General features: G+C 44.1%; 1 protein-coding gene across 1 annotated transcript in view; it reads left to right on the top strand.

Moving 5' to 3' along the window:
- MED27 (mediator complex subunit 27) overlaps positions 1-22926 on the top strand; it is a 282147-nt gene that overhangs the window by 252184 nt on the left and 7037 nt on the right. Inside the window, exons 6-8 of the mRNA XM_018566530.1 lie at positions 764-805; positions 17467-17544; positions 22825-22923. Of these exons, the coding sequence (XP_018422032.1) occupies positions 764-805; positions 17467-17544; positions 22825-22923 (219 nt within the window). The remainder of the gene's footprint in view (positions 1-763; positions 806-17466; positions 17545-22824; positions 22924-22926) is intronic.

Genomic DNA, 22926 nt, shown 5'->3' with positions numbered 1-22926 from the left:
ATCATTTTTTTATTTTTTTATTTTTTTTAATTTTTTACATTGTAGACTGGGGTGCCTCAAGATTTTGCATACTTTTTAAAAGGTGCCATGACAGAGAAAAGATTGAGGAATGCTCTACTAGTGTATAGACAGCTTAACATATAATAAACATCCAGCACAGAGTCTCCCTGGTGGTGTATGTGGGTAGAGCTGTGAACTCGGGGGGCAGAAATATCTCCACCTAGCTTTCTTAAGGTGCCCATACACTGCTCGATTCTCGTACGAGAATCGCGGGAAATCCCGCGATCGTACGAGAATCGAGCAGTGTGAACGGAGACATGCGACCGTTTCTACTGTACGGTCGCACGTCTTCCGTCGAACCAGCATGTTCGAAAACCAGCCGGGAATCGTACGATTCTCGGCTGGTTAGAACGGTGCTCAGAAGACAAATGCCGAATGGGCCGGTGTGCGCACGCGCACACTGCCCGTTCAGCATTGCGGTCATCGGAAGCCCGCCCCTCAGGGGGGCAGGCTTTTGCGATGATCGAGAGTGCGATCTGCCTGTCCAAGATAGGCAGATCGTACGTTTTTTAAATCCCTGTACAACCATCGCAAGACTAAGGTCTTGCGATGGTTGTAGAGTGTATGGCCACCTTAACAGAAGCCGAAAGCGTGTGATTGAATCAACCCAGCCGTGTCCAATCATAATATCACCTATAGGTGTGCTCACGATTCTAAAGTATAGCTGGACCGACACCTAACCATCTTGTTTCTTCTATTACAGCTGGACATTTGGTCGAAGTCCAACTATCAGGTATTCCAAAAGGTAAGATCAACATCATTTCCTAACATACAGCAGATGCAGCATTGTATGTAGTGTGATATTTGGGGAATTTAGCACAAATGAAGCCACGTTAGCATAGAACAAAACAGTCTTTTATTGCTTCAGTAACAGAAAAATAGCTTTCTTCAGCCGTACCACAAGTATGTTTGTATTTCAGAAAACATATCATCTCACCATTCTCAGGTTATCCTGTTCAGTGTCCCAGTCCCAGGACCTTACTGTTTCCTCAACAGAATCTCTTTGGGAATACTCCGTACCCTTTGAGCAGCTTTCAGCAGCCTTTGATTTCACACCCACACACCTTGGGTGCCTGGCTCCCTCATCCTCTCCAAGCCTTCCAGCCCCCCAGGCTGTTCCTCGTGTGCCTCCAGCACACACACAACCACCTGGCTCCACTTCTCAGCAGGAGCCCTCATGTGCCTTCAGCCCACACCACACCAACTCCTCCATTGAGCTCTGGTCTGGGCTCTTAATAAGGCTGCTCTCAGCCGCCTGATCACTGGCAACACCTGACCTCAGGACTGGAGATTTCATCCCACCCTGAACTCTTAGAAATCTCCAGAGATCCAGATCCCAGCTACAATCCGGAAAAGATGGAAGAAACTGAAAGGCCGGCTTCTTCCCTGCAAATCTATTAATATTCTGGAACCTCTCAGCCTCTCTGACTGAGAGTTCTGGGTGTCTGTGTCGCCAGCTTACTCCGTGGCAATGCCACGCACTGCCACAGTAGTTATCGTGCCTACAGAAGGTCTCTTATTGCTCTGATCTTCTAATGTACAACCATCACAACCTGCCCAAGAACATCATTGCTTGCCCTTGCTGCTCCGCAGAGACCTGTCCAAATAATTACAGCAACATTTGCTTTGCTATGTCAGGTAGCGCTAAGACAAACACTGTAGAATTAAGCGAAATAATCCTCTGTCGATGCAACTTTGATTTTGTTAATTAAAGTGCTAGAGATAGCTATTTAGCTGTTGAACTTTTTCTTTGGCATGCCTTCTTATTTCTAGCTTTCATCAGATGATTTGCTTAGTTACACTTTATGCCTATGTTTTTGTTTTTTTTTTAAATTTGGTGCAAGGGTGCAGGCTGTCACTACACTGCACTACACTTCGGAACCCACCTCCCCGTAGCATTAATACAATAGTTAGCTTTTATATGCATGGCCTAAACTTTTTTTTATTCCCAAAAGGAGAAAAAAAAACTTTGTTGCTGTAACGTATTCAGGGGCGTAACTAGAAATCACAGGGCCCCATAGCAAAATTTTGTATGGGGCCCCGTGATTGCTAGTTATGCCACTTGCAGAGATCCAGCGGAGAGTGACCCTGCAGAGCCCATCATAGACTCTCTATAGTGGGCTCTGCAGAGGCTCAGATCTCTTACCTGTCAGCACCTCTGTGGTCGCTGGGCCCCGACTCCTGTTCCGTCCCCGGGCCCCGCCTCCTCTGCTATCGACGGGCCCTGCCTTTTCTTACATCACTGGCCCCACCTGCTCTTAGGTCGCTGGCCAGTGATGTAAGAGGAGGCGGGCCCCGCCTCCTCCATTCCGAACACCACCCTCATCTGCCGCAGCGGCTGGCTGTCTCTGACACAGCTCCGCAGCGGCTATGAGGGGAAATGCGCAGTGGCCGCTGCTGAGCTGTGTCTGTGACAGCCAGCACCCCCACATGCCATGGCGGCCCTGGCCGGCCCCCCCTGTGCCCGGCCCAATAGCGACCACCTGGGTCGCTATGGCGATTGTTACGCCACTGAACGTATTACAACCTGTTGGAATTGGGCTTTCATTTATTTGGCTTACCTAAAGCAGAATTAAAGTCCCAAGTACCTCTCCTCCAGAGTCTACAAGCTGCCATGCCAGCTCCAGCTTCTTTACCTGGTTGTTTTTTGTGTTTAGCATCTTTGGGCACCTTGATTGGCTAGCCGATGGTAGGGTGAATCCCACACATGGGAGTTTGTTCATCCCGGCACTAAGGCATTATTATTATACAGGATTTATATAGCGCCAGCAGTTTCCGCAGTACTTTATAATATAACGAAGACATGACAATCACAATACAATTCAAGACAAGTTGGTAAGGAGGGCCCTGCCCGTAAGAGCATACAATCTAAAAGGGAGGGGGAAGTGATACATAAGGAGGTAGCTGTGTGGGGATGAATTGTTTGAGAAAGTGATATTTCAGTGGTTAGGTTGAGGTGGGATAGGCTTCCCTGAAGAGATGTGTCTTAAGGGATCGCCTAAATGCAGTCACAGTGGGAGATGGACAGGTTGGGGTAAAAAGTTTTACAGAATGGGGGAGACTCTAGAGAAGTCCTGGAGGCGAGCATGGGAGGAGTTGACAAGGGAGCTAGAGAGCATGAGGTCTTGGGAGGAGCGTAGGGGACGGTTAGCGTGATACTTTGAGACAAGGTTGGAGATGTAACCTGAGGCTGAGTTGTGAATGGCTTTGTAAGGCATGCAGAGAATGTACACTGAGCTTCACATGCACAACTCAGTATGCATTCTAAAGACGTTTGCTAACAGGAAGGTAAGAAGCTTTTATTGCAGAAAAAAAACAACCTTCCTGCTTCCAAATGTCTGTTTTGCTGGGTAAATTTCCACGTTGCACTTAAAACTATACGTTCATCCACCGGGTGACAACGCTACTGTGCATTTTCACTGCAAAATGAACAGTTTTGTCACCCTATTACAGAAATATAGAAAATAACATCTACTGCCCGGATCAACAGGTAATACATTTATGTTTTGGAAAGGGGGCTCGGAAAAAAAACTGTTGCGACGGACTGCATGATATATGCCATTGTTTGTATGTCACCTGTAGTTCAACTTTAACCTCTGCACAATGGCCAGTGTTGGAAGGGTTCATTTTGAAAACCTGTGACAGTTCAGTAGCTTCCTTTTCTATGTAAAAATGGTCTCTACAGAACTTATGCTCAAAGGTTGATCAAGTTGAGGAGAAAAATCATGGAGTTAATCTGAGAGAGATTAGTTTGTATAAAAGGAATATGTAAGCAGTACCTTAATCGGGCCGATTTATTACCAAGAACACATGACAGTTGCCAAACCCTAAGGATCCACCACTACAATGTCCCTGGCTTGGATGACATACGGATGGGGTATACTTTTGTAGAAAGGTTTTATCCCTCTCAGCACAAAATGAGTGACCAGATATTTCCCAGCATGATAGAATATCTGAAATAAATAATGCCTTTGGTAATCAGAAGCGCTTATTACCATACCTGTGCAGCCAATACCAGAAAACCATCTGAGGCCCTCAGGGTAATTCACAAAAGGGTGAAGAGTTTGGAGGAGGCAGGAGAAGTGAACAATCTAGGACAACATAGCTGAACTGGAAAGTGAGCTGAATTGGAGAATTTTTCCAAATCTGCTATTTTGGCCTAGATTGTTCACTTCTCCTGACTCCTCCAAACTCTTCATCCTTTAGTGAATAACCCTGCCTGTGTCAGGCTCTATGTAGCTAGCTTTAATGAGTCTAATTTTTGAACTGTCCTGAGAAACATTTCCATCATGAACTCCAACTTCATCTATCTGTCTGTCTCCATTCGGGGGAAATAATCCATAGGATGCTTTACTTTCATGCATGGTTTAGTATCGGAGCCTAACCCACTTATTCACTTACCGCAAAGTTCTCTTTTAAGTTATGTCCATTGTAAGTGATTTTCCCCATAGTTCTCTTTAGGGAGACTGGAGGACGTATACTAACCTTCTCCCGTGACCCAAAGCTCAGGTAATTGTGGGCAATTGCAGCCATATTGAGTGGGGCAACTCAGATTAATAACGTGCTGGATTAGTCTGACCTTAGTTAATTTTAATACTTTATTGCTGTGTAGTATGTGTATAGGGAAATGCGACGGGTGGCGCACGTGCAGTAGAGCCTTCTCGGCCAAACCTCTTCTAACTAAACCGGAAGTCAGGTCGTTGGGGATCTCGACGAGTTGGAACTTTCGATAGAACATACAGAGAGCACAGCAGCCTGGACGGATCCTGACAATACTGTAGAGATCCACCCAGCTGCTTGAGTGACAGCTGGCTCTGCCTATCTAGAGACAGAGAAAGCTGTGCCCGCCCCCGTTTGTTCCTCCACTCAGCACTGGAGGAGAGGGGAGTGGGGAATCCCTGCGGGGAGCGTTGACTGACAGTCACTGCTCACTACAGGTAGACGATCGGGAAGTGAGCGGATCAGTGCATGTTTCTGCTCACTTCCTGATCTATAGAGCCGACCTGTGACAGCTTCTAACTAAGAGGATGAGTGGAAATCACCTCACAGTTCTCCTTTAACAGTTCTGCTTGAATAAACTTCTGAAATGTCACAATATACTGCTGTATAATTCCCTCCTATTCAATACTTTTTCCTAAAAAGCAGTTCTTCAGTTGCAGTCAAGTGACTGAGCCTAGGCCTAAGAGAATGATCAGTGTCATCAATATGCTGCAGGCAGGCTGAAGAATTTTCCTTAGTCTCCCTCCACCCGGTGATCACTCTGAGACTATTGTAACATTGTAAGTTTCTGGCAGAGTGAGTGAGTGTAAGGCCCCATTCACACGTAGCGACATACCTTTTGCAGCGGCCGGGATAGCGCGACTTTCGGGGCGACGTTCCAGCGACAATCGTTCTCCGTCGGGCTCCATTAGAAAAAAGCAAAATTGCGCAAAATCCGCCGAAAAAAGGGTCCTGTAGAAGCGACTTGCGACCGCGACGCGCAACATGGAGCTAAGACAGCTCCATTGAATATCATTAGCCGGCGACTTCTCGCGATATCGCGCGGCAAAAATGTGCGATAAATCGCTACGTGTGAATGGGGCCTTAAACAATTACAAAGAATGTAAAGACTACTTCAGGCACTAGGATTTACAAAGGACAGCACCCTAATCTAGGAATTAGATCCTAACCCTGAATGTTGCCTTAAAAAGGTGCTGGCATTCTGGGGACAAAGGAAGATGATGCAATCCTACCTGTGATGATGTAATAAATACCTGTAAGTATTTCACTTGAGCATTATCCCAATACATGCATTTCTGTGCAAAACATACTCACCGAAATAAATGTATTTCTGGCATTCGTTTCCCTGGAGCTGTCTCAATTAGTTATTGAAATGGTTACTGCCTTCCACTCACAGACACCAGCACAATCCTTCTAGGAGGAGTCACTTTTATGACCCCTTTTCATATCAACTGTAAGTCCCATTTCTATAATAGTAAGTTACCACCTTTGTGTATGTGGAATGACAAATACTAAGACTGTCATAGTTATCAGGAAACGAGACGGCTGAGGATCTCCCCACAGATTCGGCTCTTACCTTCAAGTGACTCTCATATTTGGAAAACCTCAGCCCGGCTGAACACAGCCAAGACATATTCATTCTGCAGCTCATTTCCCAATAAGCACCGTGTCAGCAAGGCTGCCTTATTAGTTAGAAGGGCCCGGAGCAGTGAGGGGTTTTTTTCTGAACCTCTGCATCTTCTTTTCCAGATCACGTACACTGCCCATGCTGGCAGAGGAATAAATGTACAACTGTAAGCTCAGTCATTATCCACTGAAGTCAGAGCTGATAAACTGGAAGATCTTTCCTGTGTGACGCAATGTAGACGTAAACAACCATTGGCTGTGCCCTATTACAGCGTCCGCTCAAAAAGAAGCCTATCATGAGACAAATGCCAGGGATGCCATTGCTAGGTGCCAGGCTGTCATGTTGATTCTCTTCAGTATTGACCCCAAACAAATATGGGAACAAATATGCAGTTCACAAGTTCTTGTGTCACTTGCCCCACACCTGTCCTGAAACCAGAGGACTTTCATGAAGTGGTGATTAGCATGACAGCCAATCAACTTACACTTCCAGGAAGAGGTGAGCAAGGGACATGTACAGTATTTCTCATGGAACAGGTTTCATTCAAAGATGTTTCCTCTTAGTAAAATATTTTAGTGTTTCTAAAAGAGGAGGAAAGCTTCTTCATATTATGACCCCCAAGAGAGTTGTAGCATATCCTAGTTCCATGAGGCCTGATATCCATTCATGTACATTCTCTGTTCTGCTGTAGGGCAGATTTTTAGAGCAATCCTACTACTAAAATCGATTGTGACACATATTGTTGCATGTAGTAGTAAGTTAGGGATGCACCGATTCCGATACTAGTATCGATATTGGTGCCAATACTGAGTATTTGGGTCGAGTACTCGTACTCGCCCAAATGCTCCAATGCCTTTCCCGATACTTCCTGTATCAGGAAGCCGGGCAGCGCATCATTACACGCTGCCCAACAAAGTCCAAATCCCATTCGCACTGCCACGTTCTCTAAACCACAAGGTATATGTGGTGCCCAGGTGACCACACGGATGACACGGATCGTGTCACTGTCGCTCTGATGAAGGATCCCTGTGCGGACCCGAAACTTTAGCACCGTATGACCGTATGTGACATTGGGTATTGAATAAACATATCAATACTTTAAAACCCTTCACATTCTCACATAATTCATTCCCACAGCTACCTCATGTATCATTTCCCCCTCCTCTTTTAGATTGTAAGCCCTCAGGGGCAGGGCCCTCCTTACCATCTTGTCTTGAATTGTATTGTAACTGTTATGTCTTCCTTATATTGTAAAGCGCTGCGCAAACTGTTGGCGCTATATAAATACTATGTAATAATAATAATAAGTGTGTGCCAGTGAATTACTTTTATTTACTATTACACGCTGCCCGTCTTCCTGATTGGCCGGGAAGCCGGCTCCATGCTCCCTCGTCATCTCAGGAAGAGATGATGGCTAATCAGGAAGATTAAAATGGGACAGGAAGACAAAGTATCGGTACTCGTACTTGGTACCAAAATACCGGTATCGGTGCATCCCTAGTAGTAAGTGATTTGTACAAATTCACCATTTTGTGCAATCATTATTGGTTAATTGTTCTTATGTGTTATACTCCATTGCTCCAGATGTGTCATGGTCATTCACTAATGGCTGCACCCAACCTTGGATTCTGCTGCCTGACCAACAGCAAGGATATAGGCATGTTCAGGGATTTATGTATTCGAGCAGCCAGTTGCACAGAATGAAAGCTGGAGTAATTCGGTAAGTAGGCTTTGACCACCCCACCACCAACACCTCCACCCCTCTTGGCGGTTTGTGAAATACCTTAGTATTGAGGAGGAAGTCCAGGCACAGTTAAAACAAATTTTTTTAAAAACCTTCAGTTATCAGAGAACGTTGTTTATTTTATTCACTAATTTTTTTACAAAGAAGGTTTCTTACCTGCAGGTGCATTGAGGTTGGTAGGGGCTGCTTGTTTATCAGACATGGTTACCACCAAAGCTAAATCTAAGTTTGCTTGCCAAGTTTATTTTGCAGTTTCCAATGGACAAGCCCACCCACGTGTTAGACAACCTTCCACCACGCGTTTTGCATCACCTGCTCAACATTTTATTTTCAGGGAGTCAATCATACCCTTAGTGAGGGTTGGGCAAGTGGCTAACATGAGTGAACAAAGAGCACAGAGGGCCCTAGCAGAAAACCCATGATTAAAATAAATCAAAATCCAGAGAGGGATGCCATAAAAAAAATGTATCCGTCTAAAGAGCCACTTTAGGAGTAAAAATCTCAGATTCTCTTTCTCAGATTACAGCAAGAAAAGCCATATTATTTGGTGTCCTCTTTTTGACATTATAACACATTATATCTTAAATAACAGCTCTTACTATGGATGAGGAACTGGTCTCATAACTAGTAATTGTAGGCTGCACATTACTGAACACCCTCTGGAGTGATCATGAACTTCATACCAGGGAGCAGGGCCCTGCCTCTACGCCTTCCCTTTGTATTCGGCAAGTCTAAATCTAACCGGCATTGTCTGTTACAATAGAGTCAGGATAAAAGGGAGAGTTTGATTCTCAAAGGGGAGCTGGCACAATAAAGGATGAATAGGGTTCCCCGTTGACCACAGATAGGCATATTCCACTTGGAAAGTTTAAATGCCAAGTTATATAGTTTTGTTTTTTTTATTAATAAATGGGCTGTTTCGAGTGTGTTCTGCAGCTCTGGCCAGTCAGCCTCCCTGATCGCCTTTGGGCAGAAAGGGTTCTGGAAGATATGCCCTGTTCTGACGAAGCTTCAGGTAGCCGGGAGTGGGATGAATAAACAACGGCGAGGAGTAAACACAACAGTCAGTGGCACGCAGAGCTTTAAAAATGCCAAACAAAAGCTATGAATGCCTCTGAATGCACCAATGGGAGTTTGGCCTGATTAAGGCTGACTGTTCCACTTTAACCATTTCACAGGTAATCATTTCGTGGATGGTTAAAAAAAAACAAGGTCTCGGGCTAAGTTAAAATACACAATCCCTTTATCCTGAAGAAGAACTCTAATAAAAGATGAGTGGACTTTAGATGAAAGGCTATCCAACCCCACCAGCAACAACAACTACGACAATAATTGTAATAAGGTTTATACATCAGATGTTTAAAATCTACATTATTTATTGCATGGTGTGGTGATAGCTGGCATAGCCTGTAATCCAGGATAGTGTACTAATTGCGGCACACATGGGGGTAGCTTTATTAGCTCATTACATATGCAGGCTCTACTTTCTGCTTTGCAGTGCTACACAGTGGTTGTTTCTTATCACAAACAGTGCACTGTCTTTGTGGCTAATAATTATCATCCCATTAGGCCTTGTTCACACCAAGCGCGTTGCAGGAGCAGAGCAGTTACAGAGACCGGATCAAAACTACGTCCAATGTATTCCAATGGTATTTTGGGCTCTAGTTCACACCGCAACGTTCAGTTCCAGAGCATGTAAAAAAAACTGCAGCAAGCCATATTGTACCTGCTCTGGAATGCATGCAAATGCATCAAAAACACATGTAAATGCTCTGGAACTGAAAGCCCATTTTAAACTAAAAAAAAAAGTAAATGTTTTGTTTTTGCTTTTTTTTTTAAGCCAAAACGGCCCGGAACGCATCAAAAACGCGGCACAACCCACTGCACTGCGTGTGCAGAAACTCATGCAGATCTGGGATGCATTTGGTGTGAACAAGCTCTAACTGCTGAGATATGTGGAGTCAAATATAGCGCTCTCTCTATAACCTGCAATCATCTTTATCTGATACATTTTTATATGCTGCTTCTTCCTGGGTTTTGTTATTGTATCATATCCAAAACCTAGGAAGAACAAACATATAAAACTGCGTCATATCCAAAAAGTCATACATATTTGCTTTATAAGCAAATGCAGCATCTGTTCAGTTGCTTTTCACTTATTTAGGAGATCTGTTCCTTCTGAGTTCCGAGCAGGTGACTTACCTTCTGACCTGCCGGTGACTTACTTCTAAGCTTTGTGTCCTGGTGGCCATTTTTCCTAAGATCTTTCAATGAGGACCCCTCATACAACCATCCAAAAAAAGCTTAAAGTATATTTAATACATAAAGTAATTTTTAGCGATTTTAAGATTTTTGCTTGCTACGGCATATTTCATAACTGTGTCTCGTAAAAAGATCTGTGGGTGCACCATGTAACGGCTGTCAAGCAGCACAACAAGTAAATATGGCGTATTTAATGATAGACTATACATATAAACCAGGACATAAAAACCTTAATGCACGATGGCAGGTTTACTTTAAACAAATTTCCTTCACATCTTTACAAATATATAAGACTCTCTTTGCTAGAAAAATAATAAAATCAGAATATTTGTATTTCTCACCTTTCCTGGAAGGCTTGCTAACTTTTCTTGAAGAAATAGTATTTTCTTTTTCTGTGTATGATTTATTAAGATCTCAACAGACCCGTCCCCCCCCCCCAATTGTAAATACTACCTATCCCACTGATTGGCCTGACTCCTGTGGTCAGCAGCTAGCCAGGAACATGAATGTGAGGATGTGACTTTGTATGGCCGCAGGACAGAAGCGCCCTTCTGCTGTACAGAAGAGGTGTCCTGGGGCTATTGCAGAGACAATGTTAGCTGCTTAATGTATGAAAATGTATTCTCATCAATATTGTGCAAGTAAGCTAAAGTGCCAGACGATGAATGCATTCATGAGGCCCATAGATCGGCCTATTGATGATACGTGCTCAAGGTGAGAGAGGGCACAACTTCATGGTCATTCACAAAGCCGTCCCCCATCTGTCTTCCCAGAAGCCTTCCAATGAGACTAATAGGGTCGGAATGTTACAACCAAATTGTATTTATCAGTTCTCCTTTGTGCAGTGCGATCAATACCCTTCGTACAGCCGACATGAAGAAGCATATGTCACATTATCATCATGTCCGGGCGGACGTACATTAGCAAACATCAATAGCTAAAATGCAAGTTACACTTCTGTTCACAGTGTTCTGTAACTTTGTAGGTAATAAGGGGTTATCATTACACTCATCTGACGTAGTCATAGACCTTAAAGGGAAAGTATAGTCGTCTTACCAATGTATTTTTTTTATAACGCTTAAAGTGACAATAAATTCAGGAGTTAAATCTTAAGGTACTTGAATGTATTTTTAACTAGTAATAAAAATGTATCTGATTTGTGTATCACTTGGCTGTAGATCCTCAAATCATCTCTGAATTGGTGATGACACTGTCCTTCCTTCTAGAGGGGGGCTACTTTTGTTCCCCATGGTCCCTGTGTGTGTTGTAAAGTAGCCACCGCTCCAAGCTCACTCCTGTGATGGACTACAAGCTCACATTTAGTTTACTAATTTGTAATGAGATTGTAGCTTCATATACTTCATGAGTCAAGCTGATTGGCTGCTGGAAGTGGGGGTTCTATTCTCCCCCTTCTTGTTCTTCCCTGGTGCCCATTGTGTTGCTCCCAGTTCCCCTCGGCTGCTAGCATAGAGCTCTTGGACTCTGGGATCAGTGCCCAGGGGCTGCCCTCAGCTCTTGTTCGGCTTTGGGCTCCCTGACTGTACTGTGAATGTGCCAGCCTTCCAGGGCATTTGACGCTCCTGTTACAGCGTGTACAGCCTGTGGCAGCATACAAGCTCAACGCACCACAGGACAACTCAGAAAAGTACTACAGACCTTGACCTCCAGCTACCATAATGCTTGGCACATATGAAATGATCATTTTCTTTAGGCTATGCACAGGTCATAAGTACTCCTTGGGGGCATGCATAGGTAGCACAAGGGAAAAAAGTCAGGGAGCCCCCTAGCTCGTAATTTGCATCTGGCTTTGGAGTGGGCCTGATAGCAGTCTTGCAATGGGCCCTAGTTCCTTTGGTTTTGACCACTACCCGCATTTAAGGTTTCTGCCATCCCCTGTGGTCTCTATGGCACCCTCGGGTTGCCCGTCATCAACCCAGAGCTACCTTCCTTTCTAAAGATTTCTGCTACCATGTTACAGGAAATGGCAGCACCACCTTTTAGAGGTGGTGGACTGCAGTGTACCACAAGTAGTCCACCGCCAAATTAGAATTCCTGCTAACAGCTGTTCCATTATTGCAGGAAGAGGGAAATGAAGATATTACCTCGGAGTCTGGAATATCTGATCAGAAGGATATGCTCTCTATGGAATGCTCCCAATGCTTAAGGATACCCTTGCTACCCTTATTCGGTGCATTTATGCCAGGCGTTAGAGCAGTCTGAAGACCTGACCCAAAGTCTAGCTTCGGTTACCTGAAATTGCCTAGACCTGCTAACACTTTTTTGGTTCATTCACTTTTGGAACCAATTTTGTATGGAAACTGGTCTCACATTGGAAAGTGGTTTGTTCAACCATATCTTTTATAGAAGTTCAGTTTTTAAGGATCTAGTGGACAAGAGGTTAGTAGCCCTCTTTAAGGCACTATTTTCACTACCAGGTCTGGCCATGCTACCTGCAATTGCTTCGATAGAAGTATGAACAGGGATTTTGTGTTTATCCTGAGATATCCTTGTGTTCCCCGGCACATGGAACTCATGCAGGTGGCCCTACGCTATTGTATAGGTGTGGATACTCGTCATCAAATTTCTAGGATGAGCCTACTTTCAGTTCACAAAGGGTTCTCTGACTTAAATGCTGGTCTGGGGAGATTGCCTGCAAAAAGTGGCTTGAAATGATGCCCTTTGAAGTGTGACACCTCTTTGGTAATCCCCTGGATACGTGCATCAAGGAAATTACAGGGGGTAAGAGTACTCTTCTTTACCAGAAGAAGGAGGCATGGGCCCCTGTAGCAAAGGCTGATAATGTTAATTAAATTAAGAAGTTCTAATGCAGCCACCCCATCTAAGGAATGTAAGCTGAAGTATATGACATTTTTGCTTTGGGGATTAGATACACTCTAAATCTCTCAGTAACCAGATATTAAAGAGGAAGGTTACCAATATCTTTAAAATGACAACAAAGGCACCTTTAGAAATGTTTAGTAATGACAATCTACAAACACATACTTCTAGATAATTGTTGGCTTTTTATTTTTTGCCTTCTTCCCCAGTCTTCTGACCATGGTCATTTTTACCTAAGGGCAAGTTGCTAGATCTCCCTTTACTTCCTGGAACTCTGGCACACGTGACTAGGACATGTGACCATGCACATTTTCTCAGTGGAGGAAAATGCATTTCCCTGAGATTTCCCAGCAATGCTCTGTAATCTTCCCTGGATGCAATGATTACATAGTTTCTACCAAAGTGGACCAGGAAGCAGAAAAAAGTAATTATAAGTAAAATAGAAATATATGTTTGCTTAGCTAATTAATGTAAAATGATTTCATATCAGCATGCAGAGCTGTATGCTGATGTGATTTTTAGTCAAAGGGGTAAAGGTCCACTTTTAGTTCTGCTTTTACTCAGCTGACATCAGCAACTTGACTTGTGCCTGCAGCACCACCAAAATTCCAACTTGATATTGCCGTTTGCTGTTTCAGTGAAAGGAGTCTAGCACAGATAGATCTATTTTGGGCTTAAAGGGGTTTTTCCATTTTAATTATCTTAGACTAAAAGATACACCCAATTGCATATGTAAACCAGAACAGATACCAATCCTATGGTGGCCTGAAGAGGCCATACTTTATCCACAGGGTCTTTGCGAGAGCAACACCGATAAGTACTGACACTTCACTGCCTACAGCCGCATTTCTTTTTTCCTTCCAATATTTCATGAAATTCGGGAACGTAATTTATTTTGGCCCGCAGCAACGTCAAACGACAAGCAAGAAAATTCAGGAACATGTCTTTCTTAGGACGTCTGACGATGTCGATGATAAACCTGTTTCTCACTTTACTGTTATCATTGATCTGTATCTTTCCTTGTAAGCTGTCGACAACATACCACCCACTTCTCCTTCCTGCCCAGCGCTCATTTCTCTCGCCAACTACCTTCTTTCTTCTTTTCCCATCACTCTCTTTTTTTTTCGAAAGCGCCAGTGTCTCAGCGTTTCTCAGGCCTTCCGTCCAGCATTGATCTCACGGTGTTTTTCTTGCTCATGTTTGTTCAGATAAAGGCTGTCTCTCCGATTGACAGCACTGTTGCCTGCAGGCTTGTTTTTTGCCAGATGTGTAGTTACACGCTTTAGATGTGTCAAATTATTTTTGGGGAATGTGGGAATATTCCGCAGGGCGGCTGTCTGTGTCTGCCTGTTATCAGCTTTTTAAAGCGCGAATGGAAACAATCCACTTTCTCTGGTAAATCATCTCTTTATAAAAAAAGGGAAAATTTATTTTTACCATCTTGGCACAGCTTCTTGTTTTTCATTAGTCAGTTGATAATTAATCTTAATCGGAGATTAGGCTAGATGGATACTGCAGACATGTTATTCTTTTGTTCGAGTGTTGAAAGCTACATTTCTACGATGTTTTTGTTTGTTTTTGCCCAAGCTGTATTTCTGAGATTCATAACTTTTAGGCAGGTTACCAACCACTTTATTAGGCACACCTGTTCAATTACTTGGTAAAACACAAATTGCTAATCAGCCAATCACATGGCAGCAACTCAATGCATTTAGGCATCTAGACGTGGTTAAGAGGACTTGCTGAAGTTCAAACCGAGCATCAGAAAGGGGAAGAACGTGGATTTAAGTGACTCTGAACATGGCATGGTTGTTGGTGCCAGATGGGCTGGCCTGAGTATTTCCAAAACTGCTGATCTACTGGGATTTTCACGCACAACCATCTCTCCGGTTTACAGAGAACGAAAATGCCTTGTTGAATTCAGAGGTCGGAGGAGAATGGGCAGACTGGTTTGAGATGATAGAAAGGCAACAGTAACTCAACCACCATCCGAGGTATGCAGAATACCATCTCTGAACGCACAACACGTCGAACCTTGAAGCAGATGTGTTACAGCAGCAGAACACCACACCAGGTTCTACTCCTGTCAGCTAAGAACAGGAAACGGAGGCTACAATTCACATAGGCTCACCAAAATTGGACAATACTGTAGAAGATTGGAAAAATGTTGTCTGGTCTGATGAGTCTCGATTTCAGCTGCGACATTCAGCTGGTAGGGTCAGAATTTGGTGTAAACAACATGAAAGCATGGATCCATCCTGCCTTGTATCAACTGTTCAGGCTGGTGGTGTAATGGTGTGGGGGATATTTTATTTTCTTGGCACACTTTGAGCCCTTTAGTACCAATTGAGCATCGTTTAAACACCACAGCCTACATGAGTATTGTTGCTGACCATGTCCATCTCTTTATGACTACAGCGTATCCAGCAGGATAATGCACCACGTCCCAAAGCTCACATCATCTCAAACTGGTTTCTTGAACATGACAATGAGTCCACTGTACTCCAATGGCCTCTGCAGTCACCAGATCTCAATCCAGTAGAACACCTTTGGGGTGTGGTGGAACGGGAGATTTGCATCATGAATGTGCAGCCCACAAATCTGCAGCAACTGCGTGATGCTATCATGTCAACATGGACTAGAATCACTGAGAAATGTTTCCAACACCTTGTTGACTCTATGCCACGAAGAATTAAGAGAGTTCTGAAGGCAAAAGTTGGTCCAACCCGGTACTAGCAAGGTGTACCTAATAAAGTGGCAGGTGAGTGTTTTAAAGTAAATCATTAGCACCATTTTTTCCAGAATGAATACTTTTCCTTAAGTACTCGCCGATACCTTTTTTTTTTTTTGTCATGCGACAGTTTTCCTAAAACAATGCAGACTAATGATTTTAGGACAGTGGTGGAGCGCCAGGGCCTGGTTGCAAATGCTGCAATCCTGGTAGTTCTGCCACTGATTCCAAGCTGTAGAGGGGACTACAAATCCCAGCACTACATTATATTGCAATGCAGAATAATACCATCAACTAGAAAGGACTGCAGATCCCAGCAGTACATTATACAGCAATGCCGAATGGCAACTGGCTATAGAGGACTACAGATCCCAATACAGAATAATATGAAGCTACATACTCTGTGCTACTCCGGGGGAACCGGTCTGATGTCTCAGGTGGGCTGTGCGGGTCTCACCAGGGGCCCTGTTGGTTTCGCAGGTGGTGTGGTTTCAGGATTGAGGAGGAGCAGTATACAGGCTGGCGCTGTAAACAGGCGCAGTGGTTCAGAGGAAGGCCGCAGTGGGCCTCAGGAGCCTTCCTATGAACCGTGGCACCTGTTTACAGTGCTGGCTTTCATTTAAAAATTGAAATCGCTAGTATAGGGGCATATTCACCAGTATGAGTACCCCTGAAAATGCCCAGTATCGGCACCGATACTGGTATTGGTGTGTATTTTAATGCAGTTCTTCCAAACTTTAGAAACCCAATTGAACTCTCAGAAGTACATTCCAGGTGTATAAAGTCTTATAGGTTATTTCCTTTACAAAGCAGTCGCAGCCTGAGTAAAAAAAACCTTGTCCCTTTCCAGCATGGTGCAGAGAAGGACCTTTTGTCTCTAGAAGTAAGTATTCTTCCTGCTATAGTCTGACATGGAACAAGTGTGCAGGTCAGGAAACGCAGAAAAAAGTTGACCCATATGTAGCTATTGTGTCCCTTAGTGTTGTCTATATTGATTGTATATTCCTTATTAGTTACTACAGTATTATTGCACAGCATTCAGAGAGCAGCAGTGCGCGGTATTAACACTATTTATGACAGATACTGCACAGCTTACAGAATGGTGCCAAGTCCTGCTCGGTGTACAGAGAGGAATGGTCCAGACAATGGTACATAAACAGCCACCTTTACTAATCTGAACACTGAACTCTGTCTTAAGGTGCCCATACACCTTACGAATATCGGCCGAATTTCGTATGCGATCGCGTTTTCGTCCGATATTCGTAAGGTTGATGGGCAGTGTACAAGCGCAAATACTGTATAATCGATCGACTTTTGACTAACCAGCAGGTTAGAAACTTCGGTCGATCGTACGATTTTTGCAAGGTTGGTGGCGTTTCCGTACGTCAAAATTCGTACGATTTACACTGCTCATGCGCAGACGGAAATACGTGCAGTCGATTACCGCGATTCGTCCAGGTGCTTTCCTTTAATTACCGCTGATCCAACCTTGCGATAATCGGGGCAGGATGGGGCCGCTGTAAGAAAATCGTAATGACGGTTCGATCATCGGACGAAAAGTGTCGTCCGATGATTGCAATGTGTGCTGCAATTACTGTGTGAGAGGGTTTGGATGAGACTACCTCTCAGTCACACATTTTGGGTTTATATATATAATACTATGAGATGATGTGACAAAACAATCTTTCTTTGTTTACCACTTAGGTTACTGATCATGCCACAACTGCCCTCCTCCATTACCAGCTGCCTCAGATGCCAGACGTCGTGGTCCGATCTTTCATGGTGAGAATGGACTTTTTAATCCATATACCTTGAAAAAGAATACGGTTTGTTTTCAGACTATTAGATCCAGCTACAGTATGTTTTCAGTAGTACATATTTAGTACATTGCACATTTAATGATGGTATATGTATAATGTTTGCATAACTGAGGGTTTTCTGAACAGTTGACATGCCAGGATAAACCACCTAGATATTGTATTTCCAGCCAGTCTGATAGGCTTGCATTGACAAAGAGGAGCAGTAAAACATAATCACTCTTCAGCTCTAATAAGCACAGGTTGAATATTTCATCAGCAAATATGGTTGCCCCAATGTACATTTATAATTAAAGTGAACCCATCATGAGCCTAAACAATTCAGACTGAGCATATGGTACAAAGATGCATGAGCAGAGGTTTCCTTCAGTGCAAACTGCTTTTTAAAAAGCTTTGTAGATACAGAGATATAGGTAGCTCATTTATTATGCACAATTTGACTTTATTTTTAGAAGGCAAGCTCGACTTACCGTCCCACCTCCTGAGACTCGCTGTTGTTTAGGTGAAGCCTTCTATGACATTACAGGATCATAAAGAGGCTCAGAAGGTGAAGGGTGCAGGGACAAGTGTAATAAATTGGAAGCGCAGCCTCCATATGCATTGAACAGACACGGCTGCCTCAGTGTACTTATTTGTTAAGACGGCCGCATCTTCCTCTTGAGTATTAAAATAAAAGAAGCCATAGTCCTCTGTATAATAAAAGATATGTAGATTCCATTTTTTCATAAAACCTAAACAAAAGGTTTTAATTTATATTTAAGGATAGCACAAAGCCATGCAAATCATTCATTATGCTCTATTGCAGCTAAATACTGAAGCAAAGTCACAAAACAGTCCCAGAAACCTAAAGCTGGCCATACACCTTACAACCTTCGCACGACTTTCGTTGTGCGATGGTTGTAAGGTGATTAAAATTTGGTATGACCTGCCCATCTTGGACAGGCAGATCGTACATGCGATCATCGCAAGTCCTCCCCGCTGAGGGGAGGGCTTGCAGATGATTGCAATGCTGAGCGGGCAGTGTGCTCTTGCGTACCTCGGGGCGTGCGCCTTTCGTCTTGCGATCACGCTACCAACCCGCCGAAAGTCGGACGTTTTTCTGCAGGTTTTCTAGCGTGCTTGTTATACGAAAATCGTACGACCGTACAGTAGAAGAGGTTGCACGCTGCCCATCAACCTTACGATTATCGTACGATCGCGGGATCACCCGCTATTATCATATGATAATCGTCAGATGTTTGGGCACCTTTAGACTCCCTCCCCTACCACAGCACTGCTTCAAACTCCTCCATTAGTCTGGCCATAATTGCCCAATAAAAACCAAGCCACGTTCTGACCATTGCCGATGGTAATTTAGGTTGCAGCCACTTCTTGCCCAGGCTGCACTGCGTGACCTTGCAACACTTCCAGGCTTCCAGCACTTGAACAATTTGTTCAGAGACCGATTGTTATCTCCACATCCACTGCTTTCAGGGAGATATATCTACCCAAATAAATCTTATCGATACCCATGTCAAAGGAGACCCATAAAATATCCTTTACTGATCATTCTTCCAAAGCCATCTGCTTAATCCCAAGACAAGAGCATATCATTCTTCCCTTTTTGGCTGCTGTTTTGAGCAGTTGTACTTGATGTAACTTGCAGCTCTTCCATGTTAACATCGATCTAGTCCATGTTTTCTCATCTTGTCCCATTATGAAGTTAGCCAATCTGGTCTGACAGGTGGAAAGATCTCATAATCACCAGACCAGGGGAAGAATCAGCAAGCAGGTTCTGTGTTTATTATCAGTAGGGGGGAGGAGGGCTCCTTGATTGATCTGTAAAACTCCAGCTGAGTCTAGCTTCCTAAACATCTGACAGACATTCAATGCAAGTGTCAATATTTTGGTCCTTCCACCAATCAGCAGCGCACTGAAGCTTGTAGAGTACTGACATGTCTTAATTACCCTCAGCAGGCGCTGCTTTAATCTCATGGTGGACCTCACAATCTGCTGTACAATTTTATATGCGTCCTCACTATTTCCTTTACTTCAAATAAAAGAAAATACACATTTAAGGGGATAAGCATCGTATGAGGCAGTTGGTATATAAAAGTCACATGATATAAAAAGCTGCTAGTAACACTTAAACCAACTTTAGTTACACAAATAAAATAAACAGAGCAGACAGGCGGGTATTTTTTATGGCGGAACAGACTGTGCATGTCCCTGTCATAGATGCTTCTAACGGCCCGTCGGCTCTTTTTTTTTTTGTGTGTACACGAAGCTGCACATACACATCTCAGTGTACAGTTTCAGCACAATATTGTGCCAGGACGAAACTACTCACATGTGTGAGACTTATGTCATCCTGGCCAGTGGAGATGTCCTAAGATAAGTCTAAGATGGTAGAAGACCAGGAAGAAGTGGAAGCACTGGCAACTGAGGGGCAGTGCAGACATCACAGCTCTGGAAGGTATAGATTTGCTAAGGAAGTCTGCCGCAACGGTCAAATGTGCTGTGTGCATTCTTGCACATTGTGGTAAAAAGCTCCTGGGGGCCCAAAATTGTTAACTGTCAGGCAGTTTAGTTACTAATATTTGAGTAATTAAATTCAGTTTGGCTTTAACAAAGCTTTTAAGTAGGAATGCACCCATACCGGTATTTCGGTATCGAGTATGAGTACCGATATTGTTTTCCCGGTACTCGCCGATACCGAGTACCGGAAGTCCCATTCAGGAAGCCAGGCGGCGTGTAATGACTCACCACCTGGCTTCCTGATTAATCGGGCAGCGTGTAAAGACTCGCCACCCGGCTTCCCAATTAGCAGGGAAGCTGTCCCCATGCTTCTAGTCACTAGGTGACGAGAAAGCATGGAGCCGGCTTTCTGGCCAATCAGGAAGCCAGGCACTGTGTAATGACGTGGCGCCCGGCTACCTCATGGGCCAGCTTCCGACCAATCAGGATGCCAGGCAGCACGTCATTACACGTTGCCCGGCTTCCTGATTGGCCGGAAAGCCGGCTCCATGCTCTCTCGTCACAAATGACGAGAGAGCATGGAGTCGGCTTCCCGGCCAATCGGGAAGCCGGGCAGGGTGTAATGGCGCGCTGCCCAGCGTCATGATACCAGAAGTATCGGGCTAGGCATCAGAGCATTTGGGCGAGGTCTGAGTACTCGCCAAAAAACTCGGCATTGGCGTATCCCTACTTTTAGGTAAAACTAAAGTATGGCAGGGTACAGGCTTTTCTATTCAGGTTGTGGTTTCTTTGTTTTTTATAAAGATGAACTGCAAGACTTTGAACCCCTTTTTTTGTTGTGATGCTGTCAGACATTCAGGCCGCAACTATACTCTGCCTCGCAGTAGTGTGGGTTCCCGCACATGGCACTAGAATTCAGAGAGTGTCTCAGCTCATGGCACCCCTCTGAACTGATAAAGTCGGCCTTGTCCATGTTGCAGAGTGGAAGAATAGCAGTGTGAGTGACTTGATTGTTGGTCACGCTGACGACCAAACCCCCCCCTTGTCTCGGCCCTGATATCAAGGCTGTAATTTTCTGTTAGGACTGGAGTGTACCTTTAATCCCAGCAGAATACACCACAGTCAGTGGCTGAGAATAATGAACCAAAAGGGGTTACTTACCCACACTGCCAATGAAAATATAAAATCAAGTATATGAAGTTCTAGTTCTGGAGAAGCTTTATACAAGAGACACTGTGCTGGCAATGTGTCTAAAACAAACATTTAGTGTAGGTGTTCTGGCTCTTTAAGTGCTCGGCTTGTGATAGAATAACATATTGACAGATACTGCAGGGAAGCAGTTTGCTGAACACAGACAAATCCAGAACCCAGTCTGCAGCCAGCCCCTAATTTTCTCCCATTTATTGATTGGCTACAGAAGTCTTAAACGTATAACAGAACAGGTGAAAACCCCTGGCTGATGAGTGTGTCCCAATGGGGAGATTTCCTTCCACTTCTTGTTCTGTAGACACAGCAGGAAGTGAGAGGAAATGCGCTCTTGTCACAGGAACAAGTATCGACATTGAAATATTTTCCCTCAATCCTCAAAATTCTAGCTTTTTGATTCTCCCCAATGTGTATGTATCAAAACTGGAGCAAACAGAATCTGGAGCAGTTGCCCATGGCAACCAATCAGCTTCTCTCTTCAGTTTGCTCAGGTAAGATTTGAAAATGAGAGAGAGAAGCTGATTTGCACTGCAGCCAATCTGCTCCAGATTTTGTCTGCTCCAAGTTTTCATCAAATCCCTCCATTGTGTTTGGGAACGTGCAAGACGTTGTTTAAAATGTAATTAGGGTAGGCCTAACTGTAGCAAAGTTTCTCCATTTACTTAGTGGGAAATAGTTAAAGGGAATGTATAGGATATGTTTCCTACGTTGCAGGGCTACATAGTGGTTTTGCTTTACTGCTTCTCATGATACAAGTCTGAGTTCGCCAACCCACTGGCCAGCTCCATTGACAACAACTAGAGAAAACCTCAAAAGCTGGACGCCAGCCTGTCATATTTTAGGAGCAGTGGTGGCCTGGCTCCTCGGACATGTTCAACCCTGGGTTAGGTCACATTTAGTGAAATATCTGCTTTAAGGGCCCATTCACACCACATCCAGATCATCTCCAGACCAGACCAGATTGTTTCCGGACACAAAATGCATCCTAATGTATCCCTAGGCTTTGTCTGGCCTCTGTTCACACCAGCGCAGTCCGTTCCAGACCAGACAAATACTGCATGTCTGATTTTGTGTGATCTGGAATGCACTGGAACTGCGGGCAGGTTCACATCATTTTCCGGACCAGATCTGGTCTGGAAAATGGTGTGAACCTGCCCTAAGAATACGTTTCTGTTCAGATATAGCACAACGATGAGGCTGTATATCTCATTTGTACAGTTCTGCAGAACCCCTGCATTTTCCCTATGTATTTATAGCATAGTCTCTGTGCAGCTTTGCTTATTTATGGACAGTGTGGAGGTTTTCCTGCGTGTTCAAAAAAAAAAAAGTTCCAGCAGATGGAAGGCTAGTTTTAGGACAGCTGAGTGTCGGAGAAAGAAAAGTCTCCCAGCCCAAAGGTTTCAGCTCAGCTATCTTGTGACCTTGTAAACAGAGGGGGACACAGTTTGTATGCTCCTGCAGATTCAGTGCGTCTTTGCTGGATTAGGGCCAGGCAGTGTCATCTTGTCACTACGAGCATTAAACATGACAGCAAGGGTGCTGCTTTTCATTTTACCACTTCTTCTCTCCCTCCTCTTTGCAGACCTGGTTAAGAAGTTATATCAAGCTGTTTCAGGCTCCTTGCCAACGCTGCGGGAAGTTTCTACAGGACGGCCTGCCACCCACATGGAGGGATTTCCTTTCA

The sequence above is a fragment of the Nanorana parkeri genome, unplaced genomic scaffold (genome assembly GCF_000935625.1).
Source record: "Nanorana parkeri isolate BGI_ZX_2015 unplaced genomic scaffold, ASM93562v1 scaffold958, whole genome shotgun sequence".
Classification (NCBI taxonomy): domain Eukaryota; kingdom Metazoa; phylum Chordata; class Amphibia; order Anura; family Dicroglossidae; genus Nanorana; species Nanorana parkeri.
Note: the sequence above shows the minus strand (reverse complement) of the source record. Positions and strands in the feature narration are given on the sequence as shown.